The sequence below is a fragment of the Diorhabda sublineata genome, chromosome 3 (assembly GCF_026230105.1).
Source record: "Diorhabda sublineata isolate icDioSubl1.1 chromosome 3, icDioSubl1.1, whole genome shotgun sequence".
Taxonomy (NCBI): Eukaryota; Metazoa; Arthropoda; class Insecta; order Coleoptera; family Chrysomelidae; genus Diorhabda; species Diorhabda sublineata.
Genome location: NC_079476.1, coordinates 14,555,429 through 14,572,756, shown reverse-complemented (window position 1 = coordinate 14,572,756; position 17,328 = coordinate 14,555,429). Strand labels below are relative to the sequence as shown.

The 17,328-nt window shown below is 32.0% G+C and overlaps 1 protein-coding gene across 1 annotated transcript in view; it reads left to right on the top strand.

Moving 5' to 3' along the window:
- Window positions 1-17,000, top strand: part of LOC130441987 (exportin-2) — a 30,603-nt gene extending 13,603 nt beyond the window's left edge. Inside the window, exons 15-19 of the mRNA XM_056775930.1 lie at window positions 1,787-1,884; window positions 1,989-2,156; window positions 5,706-5,868; window positions 7,593-7,737; window positions 16,682-17,000. Coding sequence (XP_056631908.1) covers window positions 1,787-1,884; window positions 1,989-2,156; window positions 5,706-5,868; window positions 7,593-7,737; window positions 16,682-16,836 — 729 coding nt within the window. The 3' untranslated portion in view covers window positions 16,837-17,000. The remainder of the gene's footprint in view (window positions 1-1,786; window positions 1,885-1,988; window positions 2,157-5,705; window positions 5,869-7,592; window positions 7,738-16,681) is intronic.
- The last annotated feature ends 328 nt before the right edge of the window (window positions 17,001-17,328 follow it).

Genomic DNA, 17,328 nt, shown 5'->3' with positions numbered 1-17,328 from the left:
AACGATTTTTTTCGATAAACGTGCGATTTTTTGTATTTGCTGCTTCTCTTTTTATTTGTAATTGTGAATAAAATCTTTCTTTCATCTAAGCTATTCGTTGTTCGGCCGCCATTTTTTAATAAATTAAATTACTTTCCTACCTGACGAAAATTAGCAAAAATAATAACTATGACGCAAATAGCTCAATACACGTGTAACAGTATCATCGCACGTCGCGAAATGAAATGGAGAAATGCGGCTGTTTGCTTAAATAGTGTCGCGGTATCCTTTTTCTCAAGTGGCGGCTCCTTTGACCTGTCCGGCCGCCCGCCGTATCCTTTTTCTCAAGCAGCGGCTCCTTTGACCTGACCGGCCAACCGCCCGCCGCGCCCGCGCTGCCTCTTGTCAAAGGATTTAATTTTATTTACAGAGGCTACCGCGTGCGGCGTACACCCGAAAGTGAAGTTGACAGTTTTATATCGAAGCGCCTCCGTAGTGAAAGATTGTGTTTGTGAACTGTTGTACTACGAATTGAATTTATCCTCAAAAAATCCGACATTTGATAATATTCTGGATAAATTACACCTATGTACTTACCTCCGTAGCAATCTACAGACGCTCCAGCCGTAAGTCAAACTAAAAGAAAGTATTAATAAAAAAGGTAATTCCACATTTATGTGGAACATAAGTATACGTAGTTCACGCAATTACAGAAGAAAATAAGTACCTAAATATTTTGTTTTGGATTCAGAGCGTGATAATGGCTCTCTTATTAAAAATACGGGTGGTAGTAACTCTGACAGTTCGAGTGATGAAGAATTGTGGTGTAATTTTACTTTGAATTTACCTACTTTCGCATATTTTTGATTAAAATTATCTTTGCACCTAGCTTGTGTGTCCCGATAATTTTTATTCGTATTTTGTTTTATTAAACACAATTGCGTTCGGGTGTACCGACATTATCTAAACGAACTTACTTTGATCGCGCCGCCTTGGCGCCGTGCCGTCTCTTGTCAAAGGATTTAATTTTATTTGCAAAGGATACCCGCGTGCGGCGTACACTCGCAAGTGAACGGTCATGCTAAAACGATTCACTTCCATTAATGCTTGAAATGGCGCCTCTAGGAAGGGTGTCAGGGTTCTATGAAGCTTACCGTACTTATTTGTTTGTAATAACCACAATTGCGTTCGAGTGTTACATTACCTGCTGCAAGTTTGGCATTGTATAGAATACCTAGGTAAAGTGTAAAATAAATTCTATTTCATACTTTACCTGCCCGTTTTAGGTATTCTATACATTGCCTAGGTATTGTATACAATACTGGATTATACACATTGCCGGTAACATCTACATTATACGAAAATATTGTAATGGACCTGGGCTTCAAATATTTATTTATAGAAATGAATGCTTACAACTTTCTAAAGTCTTTCTACCTACTTTGGATGACAAATATCCGAAATGATAATTTTTCCATGACTGATGCATAAACCAAGATGAATTTGACTAGGGTTATTGGAGTTTGTGGCTTATTTGCAGAGACTTGCGACGTAAGAACAAGTCTAACTAGGTCAAATTGCATTATCTCAGTAGCTATATCACATCACCTTCACATTAGATAACCATGCCTCCCAATCATTATACAAATATTATACAGATATATATATATATATATATATATATATATATATATATATATATCTAAAAAAGTGGATTATTTTCTTTTTACTTCTTAGACCTTTCTATATGTTTTTCTTGATTTTTGGTCACTTTTATTAGTTATAAAATATGGATTTCTGTTTGTAGAGTGGGTTCCTTGGAGTTTTCCAAAAGTTGATCGCATCAAAGACCAATGATCACGAAGGATTTTATTTGATGCAGAGTCTTATTCAGCACTTACCAATGTAAGTTCTTTTATACTAGTTTATATATATATATATATATATATATATATATATATATATATATATATATATTTGTAATTATTTAAAATATGTTTTTGTTACAGAGAAGCCCTCACACCTTATCACAAACAAATATTTTTCTTACTGTTTCAAAGGCTTTCCTCCAGCAAAACAACGAAGTATATTATAAATCTCATAGTATTTTTTTCATTATATATTGTTAAATATTCAGCAAAGGAATTAATAGCAATTATAGATGGAATTCAAGCACAGTAAGTAACAAACTACAATATCTTTTTTATCATGACTAACTTGTTTAAAATTGTAATACAAAACATTGGGAATTTTATAGTATTGTTGTCTTAGGGGAATATATAAATAACTATTAGTTTCAAGGTTTGTAGTGTTCATGTAGACACACTCTTTCAAGTATAATTTTGATTACTTTTTCACAAGTAATCTAATGCAGTTTTATATATTTTTTCTTCAATATATACAAAAAAAATTGACGAAATAAAAATTAATCGGCAGATTTCGAGTCAAGAATTTATGAGGAAGGCTAATGCAAAAAGCAAAAAATGATTATAATTGGCCACACAAACATTTGGTGGTTCATAAGCGACACTTGTAATATGAACAAAACCTTGAATTCTAACTAAACGAATAGGAAGATCCAAGAAAACATTTTCAACTGAAATTGAGCAGGAGTTAGAAGAAAACATGAAGTTTTTAGCAAGCTTGGAAAAAGCTTGAAGGTTTCCTTAAAAGAAAAAAGGACATTTATCTGTGCGCCTCAGAACCAACTTCTTCTGCAAGAGCACAAGCGCTTAATAAATCACAGGTAGCTAACTTTTTCGGCATTTTTGAAGAATGTTTTAAGTCTCACAATTTGAGACATCACCGAATATTTAATATGGATGAAACTGGTCTCACTACAGTCCAGAAACCACAAAAAATTCTAGCCACCAAAGAATAATGTGTTGTATGTATGCCGTTGATTCATTTATTCAGACATATATGATATACCCTTAGAAGAATATGAAAAATGAACTAGTTGATAAAGCTCACACAGTCACTCTTGGACTAGCACAAGAATCAGGATGGATGAACAAGAGTTGTTTGTAAAATGCTTAAAATATTTTAAGGCACGAAATCTACTTATTTGTGATGGTCACTCAAGTCATAAAAGCATTGTGCCACATTGCACCCATAGAATGCAGCCCTTAAAAGTTTGTAGGTATGTACCACTAAAAATTTATACCCAGTGCGCGTTGTTACTTATTTACAACTTGGGTGTTTGTTCAATGAAGCTTACGGTAAAGTCGCAACTGTTTAGAATGCAAGTAATGGCTTTAAAAGATAGACGTCTGGCCTGTTAATCCTTATATTTTTCCAGACTACATGTTTGAACCGACAGAGACCACAAATATTCCGTTGAATACACCTTTTCAATCCAAGAAAAACAAATAACGATGAAGTAGATTCTTCAGAAAACACAATGCAAGCCACCATCAATGCCGATATTGAAGTTGTTGCGGGTGATGTGGTGAACCTGAATTTAGAAACGTGTTTAGAGGAGTATAATACAGTTGAGGTAGCTAGAGCAGCGTGAGATGACGGTGTGAGACCTGCCCCACACAGGGAGTCCTAGGAAAAAAAATTTAAACGAAGAGAGCTTGAAAGAGAAATTTTTATTGATTGAAACCATCGAGGCAGAGTACCACTGCTCTGTTATATGATAGCTCATTAAGGGAATATTTCTAATACGAGACAGAAGACGACGATAGTGACTGCGCTTGCATTTATTAAAATGATCTCTACCCATTCTAAGCCAGGCGACAATGGTTACAATAAATGACTTATTTCCTTTGGGCTCATGCATCATGTACTGAGTTTCCAAAGACGTCCAAATGATTTATTTGTGAATTGTGTACTTAAAAAATATTATGTAATTATGTTTTTACCTTATATGTCATTTTGTCTGTACTATATGAACAAAACGATTTTTGTCATTAGTTACATTTTTTCTCAATATTTCATTATAGTTCGTACTTGATTAAAAGACTGTGTTACTGATAGTCAGTGAACCAATATGACTAAAAACCATTGAGACTGATTATAATATCAATGAATAAATAAATATTTCAAAGTAATATAAATAAAAATATTTGTAACGTCGTTAAATCATACTTATTTTATACCTTACCTAAAAGATTAGGTTAGCTTAGATATCAGAGAGAATATAAATGTGCTGTTCAGCAAGGTTAATGTGCAACTATTATTATTGCAAGCGGTTTTATCTGAAAAATAGTCTGGGAATTTCATAGTGGTATAGAGAGCATTTCGGGACAAAATGCCCAATTGAACCATATGTATACCTCAGATGCATTTCGAGCTTGTGGGAGATCTTTATTGACACATATTTGAAAGTAATTTATCACCTAAAATGAAATGTTTGTCACTGGCTTTAATTTTTCTGCCTAGTAAGGCCCGCGGGCGATGCTAAATGTCTTTTTTCCCTATAAGTTATAGGGAGGAAGGATTAGTAACACCTCTTAATATAAATAAGGGTATGTTAACTTGTTCCTGTGATACCTAAACAAATCAGCCTTTGAATTTTGTACAGTTTTTTCTGAGTTGTTTTTATTTAGTTTTCCACCAAACAAACGATGCATATGTGATCATGAGTTTGATGGCTGTTTGGTGTACCATATTTCATCTTAGGCTTAAGTCATATGTCTTGCTAACGAGTTTGCGATAAATAGCCGCAGTGGCTTTGCAGATTATCTTGTATAGATGAAGGTAAGGGTAAGGATGACTACTAGATAGTATCAGTTGATTTCCATTATGGGCAGGTGAGTGTAAGGGTTTTCTCTCCTTGTAAATGGGACTAGTGTTTTGTCGGGGGTGATTTAGATTTGCTCTTCATGATTCCAATTTTTCTTTGTGTTTAGTGTCATTTGCAGCTTTGCTTTGCCTTTATCCTCGTCCGTTACTACCACTACCAGATCACCAATATAGCATAAAATTTTAAATCCAATAAGGGTGATAAAAATCTACCTTGAGGACAGTCCTTCACTCTAGTAATAGTAGAAGTGTTTCCGTTTATTTTTGCCGTCCATTTGAAAATAGGGATTTCCACCTTTCGTTCTTGTAACGGCGTCTTTATGGATTGATGTGAGGTGTTGTCAATGAAGACTGCTAAAGCAATATCTTTGTTGTCTAAAGCATTTTCTATGCTTTCAACTAGGCGATGTAGTGCACTTGTAGTGGTCTTGCCTTTTTGAAAAGTGTTTTGTGTGAAGAGGCTTTTTTGCGTGAGCCGTGCTTCTGGTGTATTGTCCTACGGCTTTTTCCATAGTTTTTATGAAAAAGGAGGTGAGGAGACTTGGTTTATTTATTAGTTTCTCGTTTTAGGTAAGAATACTATTTTCGCCTTTTGAAGGAGAGTTAACTTTAGGATAATCGTATGAAAATGTGTTAAAACCAGCTTTCTTCATTCTCTATTTTTGGATTAACAATAATTATCAGATGATTACACTAATTATTACAACTACTAAACACCCACAAGGCAAACAGCTCCAATTTAGTCTCTGAAGACGATAAATTGGTTATCAAAACGCGCATTAGCAAATCTAGTAATTATGTGATCAGTTTGAATATCCCCAATGGTTTCAGAACTGCCTATTTAATTCAACTGTCAAAAAAGTATAGTAAAAGAATTTTTAAAAGCACTTTCAACTCAAGTTATATTACAATACAATTTATAAAATTCAAACATTTTATTTTCTGCTTTTTTAATTTCTTTCAATTGTTTACAGAATGTTTGGGATGGTATTAGAAAAATTATTTATAACCGAATTACAAAAAGTGGCTGGGACTATTGACAGGAAAATAGTAGCTTGCGGGATTACGAAATTGTTATGTGAAAGCCCCGAAATGTTTTCAGGTACTTACCAGAAATATTGGCCGCAGCTGTTGCAGGTACTTTAAAAAATTAATTACCGTAATTTGACTTGTACGTTAACGAATTTATAAAGATTTTTTATACTCAGTCAAATATTAATGAAGAGGGCAAATAGCTTTATTTTTCAAGGATATATATATATATATATATATATATATATATATATATATATATATATATATATATATATATATATATGGAAAGCCGGGATTGTTGCAGTCCTTAACTGGGTTCCATGTTATTGATGAAGATTATCTTGATACTGTATTGGCGCACCGGTACACTGTTTGATTACAGCAACACTCCTATCTGGCAGTTGTAGAACTGCGGAAAAAAATAAAATGGGGAAGGAAACGAGTAGGTAGAACAGGTCGGGATAAAAAGGAGATTATGCATATGGAAAAAATTCCCCAAATAAATAAAAAATACAAATTCATACATAAATAAATTCACCTAATTTGCTCAAAAACTTACCAAATAATATGAGATATAGTTTTACCACAAATTCACTGAAATTTACTTTGTGTTTTACCCTTGATAGGCGTTATAGACAGAGGACGTTTTTCAAGCGACACTGAGATTTTATTGAACCTTTCATAAAAATGATGAAACAATACCATGTATGAAATTGAATATCAGCAATTACTTAGACTACATCTATCGTAAACAAATTTTGTCTCATCCCCTCATGTTAATCTGCTACTGGTTGTAATAAATTTCCAACAGCATTAATGAAGCAATTTGAAGTGATATGAGCATCTTATTCGGCACTAGTAGCTAAATTTACTTGCTTAATGCCTTTTTGAGCAATCACTTTATGCCGTTTAACAATTGAAGTGGTTGTCTCATCAAGATTAAATATTCTAGTTCCTTATATAAAATTCACTACGAGAGTAAATACCCTTCAAATTACAATATATATATATATATATATATATATATATATATATATATATATATATATATATATATATTATGTTCATCAAAAAAATGGCCCTATTCAGACAATAACCCTCCGGAGTTCTCAAAAAAATACTGTGAAAGCTTTTCTTTCAACACCTCAAATTTTAGGAAATTTCAAATTATTGTATGGCTGGAAATAATTTTAGATGATAGCCGTGACAAATGTTGACATGGCTAAGAGAGTTTTTTTTTTTAATGTAACCGGTTGCCCACTAGGAATCGTAAAGATACAGGAAACTGACTCGCTCTGTATATACTTCATATGTTTGGAAATTCATCCAACATCTTGGATGTATCCTTGGATATTAAGAGGACTGTGTTACTGAGGCTAGCCTTCGTAATATTAGGGATTATGACTTTAAGGGCTTGAAATGTAATTTGGTAAGGATGGTTACACATAAGTATGTTCTCGATTTATTTGCTTTTTACAAAGCTTTTTCAAGTGAAGGTGTGATAAATTCTGCAATATAAATATGTTAAGTCTTCAATGAAAATCCTGCATAAATGATTTATCATGTCCGTCTGAGTATTTTGATACTATAACTAACGTCTTGAAAATAAAAGTTGTTATTTACATTCGGCCAATGATCTATTCATTGGTGTCAATTTCATTACATCAGGCATTTATACTGAATACAATTTAATCACTGTAAGTTCAAATTACCATTCCATACCTATAAACAACATTAATAATATATATTTATTCTAATTTTTTATTTCCGTTTTAAATGATAACATAATTGTCAGAAATTGTTTCTTCCATTCGATTTTATTTTAGGCACTGCTTTCATTTTTCGAGATGCCAGTTGATGAAAGTGTACTACCTGACGATCATTTTATAGAAGTCGATGATACGCCATCATATCAAACAACTAGTGCAAAGTTGAATTTTGCTAATAATACAAAAAATGATCCTCTTCAAGGTAAGAAACTATTTTTTTACGTGAAGTTTTTAACAAAAAAGGTTCTTAACCTGTTTCATATATTATTAACTATTGATATTCAAAAATATTCATGAAGAAAGAAAGCTGAAAGTGGACGAAATATTTGAAGTCATCTTTTTAATAAAATGTAAAAACGAGAAAATATTGGAAACTTTGAAATCTGATGATTTGGAGCAAAAATTTAAGCTTTCGTTCATTGTAGCCAATTTTTATTCAAGAACATTTAGTGAAGCAATCCAGAAAAATGTCTGCAAAGGTTCAAAATTTGTTTTTCTCTGATATGTCCGAAAATATGGTATTTAAAGAATGTTCATAAAGGCATAAAATGAAGTTAATTCATTATCTACAAAATTTGTACCAACATATTTTTCAGCATAAACTAGAGTTGAAAAAATATTTTTAACACTCACAATATACGGCAGTTTCTTATGTAATTTAAGACCAAGGGGTGTCAAACCTCATCATGTTTTGGACTACAAAGACAGATGTAGGGGGCGCTGCCACGTTATACAGAGGTTATAAATGAATAGCGTTTGTAGTACAACTGTTGGTTTAGTTTTACAAAATGGAGAAATTGATCCGAAACTCTTTGATAACTTTGTGGGTGACTTTTCGAGTTGACAGGGTACAAAAAAGATAATTGGCCTTGAAATCGAAGGCACCTTTTGAGCGCCTTCTTTTCTTCTTAGGACTAGCCAAATGGTCGAACCTCGTTGAATCATACTTAAGAAAAACATTTTTACTGTGATATGGTTTAGGGGATAATCAGTATATTGATCCAATAGACCTATATTACATTATAAGTATCAAGTATTTCTAAATGAGAATATCTTGCATGGTTGACGTGTAAAAATAGATCAAGTTTAGTGTCATATTAAATATAAACTGTTTATATTTAATTGTATCTAGAAAGTAAGGGTGATTCACTCTACACATTATAAGTAATCGAATACATTCTTTTATATGTATGATAACTAATTATTATGTGCACGAGTGAACAGTAAGAATGCAAGTTGACGTTATTATTAATAAAAGGTCACTTATAGTGCGCTAGTAATTTTCAATCTCCCACATTACAACGAAACATCACATTACTGTGTGGCGCCTCCAACACTCCTGGTGAACTTTTACAGGGTTTTTTCCCAAGGAATAGATGGTGATTATCACCTCTCTTTTTACTAACAGTAAGCAGCTTGTCAACGAATCGAGTGATGTTAGTATCGTTATCAGAAACAGGTTCACAGCAAATAAAGCAAACCAATGTGCTGTTCACTGCAATGGTTCCCGTTTTTATATTATATTAAAAAAAATAACCTCAAATGTTTGATTTACTTTTAGCACTTTCGGTTTTTAAGCACTTTCGCACTTTTAATTAATTGCAAATGAAAAAATAAAAATAACATGGCAAACCAAAGAGTTTTAAATCACAGAATATTTGTAAACAAACTGCTGATCGTACTGAATATACTGTTTACACCAATACTCACCAATCCAAAGTTACCAATACGACAAATTCGTTCTTTTGATACACCAATAGCCTTTTTTTAATTAACCTTAATTTGACTTTCCTAAAGTATCATTTGGTGAACTTTTTCGATGATACCGCAGTTGTCGCTGTTTTTGGCCTTCCCGAACTCTCGTCTTCAGTCAAGATGATACGGCCACGTTTGATTTCAGCTGCCCAAAATTTTAATTGTGTGTCTAATTTCTCTTTCATATAGGTAGGCGTATTGCTTTTCAAAAACAAATATTTAATGACAGTTCGATCCTCAATTTTTTTCATTTTCAGTAAAATCCTCAGAACGATTCATTTATACGATTGTCAAACAGAAACTGATCATCCAAAATGGCTGAAATTTAGTGGTACCTCTTAACGTATATACCGTATATCTAATATATATATATATATATATATATATATATATATATATATATATATATATATATATATATATATATATTTGGGTATAACGTATACCCAAATATATTTCTTAACTCATAACCAAAGTGCTGATTTCTTCAGGTTGAAGTGGTGTGGTGAGATAGAAACTTTTTTATTTTCAAAGGATTTGTATTTGAAAAGGAAAATTCCATTTATTCTCAAATACATATTTTTAGATAGGTATCTACGTACTTAGTAGGTAATTAGGGCCAGTTATAATTTTAAGATGCAGTGAACTTTTGTAGCAAATCATTACATGAAATATGAATAAAATTGAACATTTATCTTATCAATAAATTTAAACTTTGCTAGAAAATGAAAACTATATTATGAATTAAATCGAAAAAAAATAACAGTATCTTTCTCTTATAAATTTAGTTTTGGTGGTGCGTGTCTTATGAAATTATTTATCACTGAATTTTGCCATTTTTATTAGTTTTCCTCCGTCAGAACTTTGCAAAACTGACAAAATTTTTGACCAAGACATGTCAAAATTTATACGAATCTGCAATTTGGACTTGATTAAATCCATGGACATTAGGTTTCTCTCTTTAGCCAATAAACTTTTCCGTTGACTAAATAATCTTTGGCAAAAGGCATTGCTTGTTGGAATCGAAGTAACAAAACAAACTTACTTTATTTAAATTAGTCAAATTTGTAGACGTGTTATTTCTGAAGAAATAGGCCCATATTTTGTCGCTTGGCGAGTTTTTCGAAAGCGCCTCATATACAGTTTTCGGACATGCAAACTTTGTGTAAAAGGAGTAAATATTTAAAGCGTCCTCTATATTCAATACCATGGGAAATTCAGAAAGCACTTCCCTAGTCAATTTTAATTCCTCCGATTTGAGAGACAAAAATTGAAATTTTTTTATAGATTCCATCGGAGGCCCAATCATACCTTTCTTTTAAATATTCAATCGCTCTTTGTAGGAAAATGTGCGTCTGTGATGTGAATTGAGCTCTTTCTGTTTCGACGAATTTTCTGAAATGGTACTAACTTTGCCCCCAAAATAAAGAATAATGTTTAACAGCAGGCCAATTCTGAATTAAGCGATATATAGCTGACAAAAGTGATAACCATGTGGTTCTTCATATTCTATTCGATCAAACTCACAACATTTTTTCAATTTCTTTTTTATTTTTAATATTTCACACAATTATTGGTATAACAGTTGGCTTTAAAAACACGATTATTTTTTTCTATTAATTTCTGAAATATAGAATTATGAACACCTTAATTGACAGAAGCATTATCTGCACTGTATGCACTTATTTGATCCATGCTATAATTAAAATTAATAGTAATGTTTTTAAGGCATTTATATATATCCAGCGATGATTCTTCAGCTTCCTTTTAGAAGTCCAATAATTTTTTGCATAAAACTTTTATTACTAAATTGGAATTTACACCACTACTACACCAACACTCCACCAACTTCAGATACTAAGGTAAACTAAAACCTAATGACTTGACTTACCTGTTTTATACTAAATTTTTCACTGATAAACCTTCTCCCGTGAAAATTAATTCCAGCAGGAAAACCTTGGCGGGAATCTTCACATTTATTCCTTGACTACTAAACTATAGAGTGGGCTGTAAGGAATTGGCCCTTTGTCCCTATTTAAGCTTGTCTTACATATAGCAATTTCAATGCTACATAATGGCTATGTAACCTCAATTATACAGCTCATGTTTAAATCGCAATTTTGAAGCGCATTAAGCCAAAATATTTTTCTGGTGTGAGGGTGAGGGGAAACATGTGTTTGAAGTATTTGTGCATTTGAAAGCAATACATAAAAACTTTAAATTATTGTAATGTTTTTCTTATTTATTTATATGATTTCTTTTCGTGGGGTTAATTAATAGATACTATCTCTTACGTTCTTAATTTATTTATACACTATACACTACAGTAACTTATAATAATTCACTTATCACTATCACTTGAATAACTTAAATAATTTATTCAAATTCTTCGATTACTTTGCTAATTCTTTATGTTCACTACGACTATTTATTATAAACAGAACTAAACTGCGCTACAGAAACTCCATACATACATCCCAAACGAATTTAAAAAGTACTAGAAAAATAAAGAAACAAAACAAATAAATAGACCTTCCTAGAAATTATTCAAAAAGAAATAATGCAAATAAACCGCTTGCTATAAAAAGTTATCAAAGGCGGCGGTTTCGCCAAATTTCTATTCTTCGAATTCTACTATATCCAAGCAGAGCCGGCTCCAGGGCGGAGATGAATTCGTAATATTATGTCTAAAATGGTGTGAGACTGGAACAGAATATCGTACAACATAATAGGTGCGAAAAACCCGATAAAATTTGAGAAAGCGATAAAAAGTTTCAAAATTCAAAACATAATGTGTTAGAGAATATCAACTAAATCATGTGTTAGACTTTATAAAATTTAAACATTTTACAGTTACATTAAAACAAAATTTGTTTTCAACAACCGAACCAAAGATCTTTTATATATTGAATATTATAATTATTAAATTTATGAAACGTTCATTTTATTTCAACACAAACATTATGCTATGAAGTGTATAAAACCAGTGATAGCCATATACGCAGTTATGCTTAAGCCGGTGAAAAAGCATATCCCTCTCGATGGTTGAGGAAGAGGGTATATAGTGTACACAAACGTATGACCAAATCTAGCAATTGTATACGTTATGAATAATGCCTTTGCAGCTATCGGTGATGGATTTGTAAGGGTGTAGATAAGTCCACAAATAAAGAACACAGGGATATTTTCCAGATCATTTAAATGAGCTCTGAAACAAACTTTCACATATATAGTCATTTCCATTGACACAATTCGGATGGTTATTTTTACCTTCGGATTCTTTCTACACGTTCGTCTGTTTTTGGTTCTGCATCAAAGCTTTTTCCATCTTCTGGATTAACAAATGCCTAGAAGTGATTATGTATAATAATTATATAATAATTATTTGAAAATGTAGAGCAACTCATAAAATTTAGGATTAGGATTGAATCTGACAATTTTTTAGTATCCAAAAACGTGAATATAGGAAACGAAATTTTTACATTGCTGTAATCTAATGACATCAAAGAGTTCAAACCAAAGCGCCTGATCGGTTTCTCAAAGGACATCGGCCTTTGGTTACGTCAAGTGAGACACGACGGGCCTATTTCAATGCTCATGTCGACCACAATCAATTATAAACATTGCTATGATATCAAAGCGGTTGTGTACCGCTATCAATATCACACAAAAGTTTATTAATACAGTGAAACCTCTCTATCTTGTCAAGTCACTGGGTAGCAATAAAAAAACATGTAAAGATACGCACCTAGCAATCAGTTCATAATTTCACAATGTCTATGAGAAGATAAGAGACCGAGAAGACCGATTCTTATTAGTCACGAAGAGGAGGAACTCCTCTAAATCAACTACATCATCTTGGCTTCAAGGCTTCGCTGTATCTGGTAGACTAAGTCGTTAGGCCGACTAATCCATCGATGACTGAGCTGTTCTCCAGGCAAAGTGCCTGCCATATTTTGAGTTGGGTTAGTGGGGCATACGAATTCCTAGCTATTCTTGACCCCCTAAAGCAGACGAATTTGAGTTTTTCTTCTTGTTGAAGCATTTGATTGGACGTCCGTTTAGATAACTTCTATACTTTTTGACGAGCTTTTTGATGAAGTCAGTCATTTGAACTAGTACTTTGGTATAAGTTTTTGTGCTGTTAGCTTTATTGTCTCTGTTAATTCTGTGAAAGTACTTCACATCTTTTTTGTTCTCAGACATTAGTAGCAGTCCTATATCATTTGCGAGTACCAGTACCTGTATTGCCCTTATTTTAAGTATCCTCTGTTGGTCTCGAAACTTCTGGTATTTGTTGATTCTTTATCATCTCCATTTTGTGTTTGAGTGTCATTTTCGAACATCTCAATTCTGCCATCATTGCAATTTTACACATAAATGGATGATAGTTAAAAAGTTTGAGTTTTATTAACTTACCTTATATAAAATACGTTTAATTCCTGTAAATGGTGACATGGCCAACATTTTTAAGGCTAGTATAGATGAATAAAACAAATATGTTCTTAGAACTGGATCATCGATTGTTATAATTTTAGTATCTGCCATAATTTTTTATTTCCAAATATTTAATATTTAGTTCGAATGCTACAACTACAACACCGATCGTTTTAAATAACTACAAATTATGAAATTTCTGAAATCAATAATAGTAAATAGGGGTGGGAATCGAACTCTGTGAAATGGAAGTATGAATCAATATATAATAAAGGTTGTCTTAAGTTATAATATACAGGTAATATCTCGTTAATATAAGGTTGGCAACTAAGTACTTTCGTTTTCTTACTGATAGAGAGCCTTGTTGTATTTTTTGAATAACTTATGTTAGTGCTGTACTTTGCCGAGTGCCGAAATGACCATTTTAGGCATATTTTACTTTTTTATTTCCGAGAAGGAGAGAAAGCTGCAGTGGCTCATAAAGAAATATGTGAAGTTTATGGTGCTGATTGCTTAACAGAGCGCACGTGTCAGAATTGGTATAAAAAATTCCGTTCTGCTCTGGAGATTTTTTCCTCAAAGATGACCAAAGGTCTGGTCGACCTACTGAAGTTGATGATGACCAAATCAAAGTCATGATTGAAGAGGATCGTCAGATAACTGTTCGAGAGGTTACGAAGAGGTTACATGTATCGCCCACAACATTTGAAAACACTTAAAATGTTTAAGGTTTGTTAAGAAGCTTTATATTTGGGTACCTCACAAATTGAAAGAAATTCATTTAACACAAAGAATCAACATTGATATGCACCTTAAACGTAATGAAACGGACCTTTTCTTGAAAAGAATTATCACTGGTAATAAAAAATGTATCCCGTACATAGTAACATAGTTCGAAAAAGATCATGGAGAAATTTAATAAATAAACCGAAAGCTGAAAAACAACAAAAAAAGCTCATGCTGTCAGTTTGGTGGAATTATAAAGGTGTTGTGTTTTTTGAGCTGCTTCCAAGAAACCAAATGATCAATTCTGATGTTTATTGCCAACAATTTACGAAAATGGATGAAGCGATCGAAGAAAAACGGCCAGAATTGTCAAATCGAACGTGCGAACACACGACGTTCATGCGCGAAACTGGGAAACTCTAAGTTGATTCTGCAAACTTCCAACGACTGGCCTTGCGATTTATTTATGGTCATAATTGTAAACGTTTAAAATCGAATGGTAAATCTGCTGAATGCATCGGTATGCGCTGGATCAACAACATCAACACCTTTGTCACAAGGTTGTTTAATGTTACGCAGCATGATGAAAACTAATCCTACTTTTAACTGCACATTGTGTGGTGATAATCCAAGAAATTTCAGTGAATTTAAAAAGCCCCGTGGGATAGTTGACTACGTCATCCTGGTTCATGACGATGTCGACTGATTTGAAGGAAACCAACGGTCTCGGAAGAAAATTCTGAATGGTTGCATTGAGATCCTCGACATCTTTATTTTTCGCCGCCAATATTGCTCGTTTACCTAGCTAATTGTGGATATTGAACTGTTGCGCTATATATGGGAAAACACGCAACACATCTTGTTGCAAAAATACTCGCATGTTAGCAGTAAAGTATAACTATCGCAAAAGATCAACAAAGGATCACCGCGCACGTAGCGGTAATCGTCACTCACCAAGATAGAATAATGCACTCTTTGTCTGAGGTATCGATGGACATAGAGGATGAACCGACATATTAATTGGTTGTCAAATGTCAAATATTATCGTTGCGTTAGAAATTTAATTTGTGACAAAGTCTAAAGGAAAAACAAGGTTGTTTTTATTTAATTCCGAGCATATACATATATATATATATATATATATATATATATATATATATATATATATATATATATATATATATATATATAATTTATTATATATATATATGGCCTGAATTCACAATTGTAAAGTTTTTTATTTATTTATTTATATATACCTATATATATATATATATATATATATATATATAATATACAATAATATATATATATATATATATATAGGTATATATAAATAAATAAATAAAAAACTTTACAATTGTGAATTCAGGCCATATATATATATAATAATATATATATATATATATATATATATATATATATATATATATATATATATATATATATGTATATGCTCGGAATTAAATAAAAACAACCTTGTTTTTCCTTTAGACTTTGTCACAAATTAAATTTCTAACGCAACGATAATATTTGACATTTGACAACCAATTAATATGTCGGTTCATCCTCTATGTCCATCGATACCTCAGACAAAGAGTGCATTATTCTATCTTGGTGAGTGACGATTACCGCTACGTGCGCGGTGATCCTTTGTTGATCTTTTGCGATAGTTATACTTTACTGCTAACATGCGAGTATTTTTGCAACAAGATGTGTTGCGTGTTTTCCCATATATAGCGCAACAGTTCAATATATATATATATATATATATATATATATATATATATATATATATATATATATATATATATATATAGGTATATATAAATAAATAAATAAAAAACTTTACAATTGTGAATTCAGGCTTTTGACTATGTCATAATTCTGGGTTGTAATTTTTTACGTATAATTCCTACTCTGCGGTTACTGGGTTGTAATTGTAATTTTTAGATGTTAGATTAAGTTGTATGCTATTCTTGGTTTTTCTTATAATTTGAAGATTATTCAAGGTAATTACAGGTCAGTACTAAAACTAATTTTAAGTCTAGGTTAAATGCTAATAAAGAGTTAGATCTGGCAACGTTTGGTGGTGTAACAGTAACAAAACTTAACAAAAAAAAATTAATCTAATTTAGAAACGTGATTTTATCGTCTTCGTCTTGTAATATTTTGTGTATAAAACGTTTTATATTATTATTATGAATAATTCAAATTTATATTTTTAGCAATTTCGGAACCGAGACAATTCCTCGTGCAAAGCCTGGCTAGTCTTGGAAACTCACAGCCTGGACGATTACCCGTTTACATAGGAAACATGAATACGCAAGCTCAAACGGTAATTCAAGGATACCTGTCTAAATTTGGAGTTCAGCTGGTCTAACTCATCAATTCACGCAGACTGAATTATTGTTTAATTAATCATCCAATTGTTTATTTATAGGTTTAAAAACTAGTTTTTATACATGAAAACTACGTTTATTAGTTCTGTATGAATTATTAACTAACTGTATAATTTATTTTTTAATAATAAACTGATAAATATTTCCAAAATATTTCAATTTTTACCAATCAGGTGAAGCTGTACTTTTGATTCAATAAATAGGTATATGTAAAATATATTGAGATAACGTGCTATACCCTGTATAGTGTATAACGGGGGTCGGCAATAAAGTTACAAAATTTCCAACAACAACTAAACATTTTCGTACCAATGATTGCATTCTATTGTCTCTTTACTCAAAATTAAAATCACTAACAGAATTGATGGTATATGGTCGGCATTCGTTCCGCAAGAGTCGGGGAAACCCTATTTTTAGGGCTTTATTCTAAATACATTCAACAAACAGTGTGATCCAAGGAACAATCGATGCGT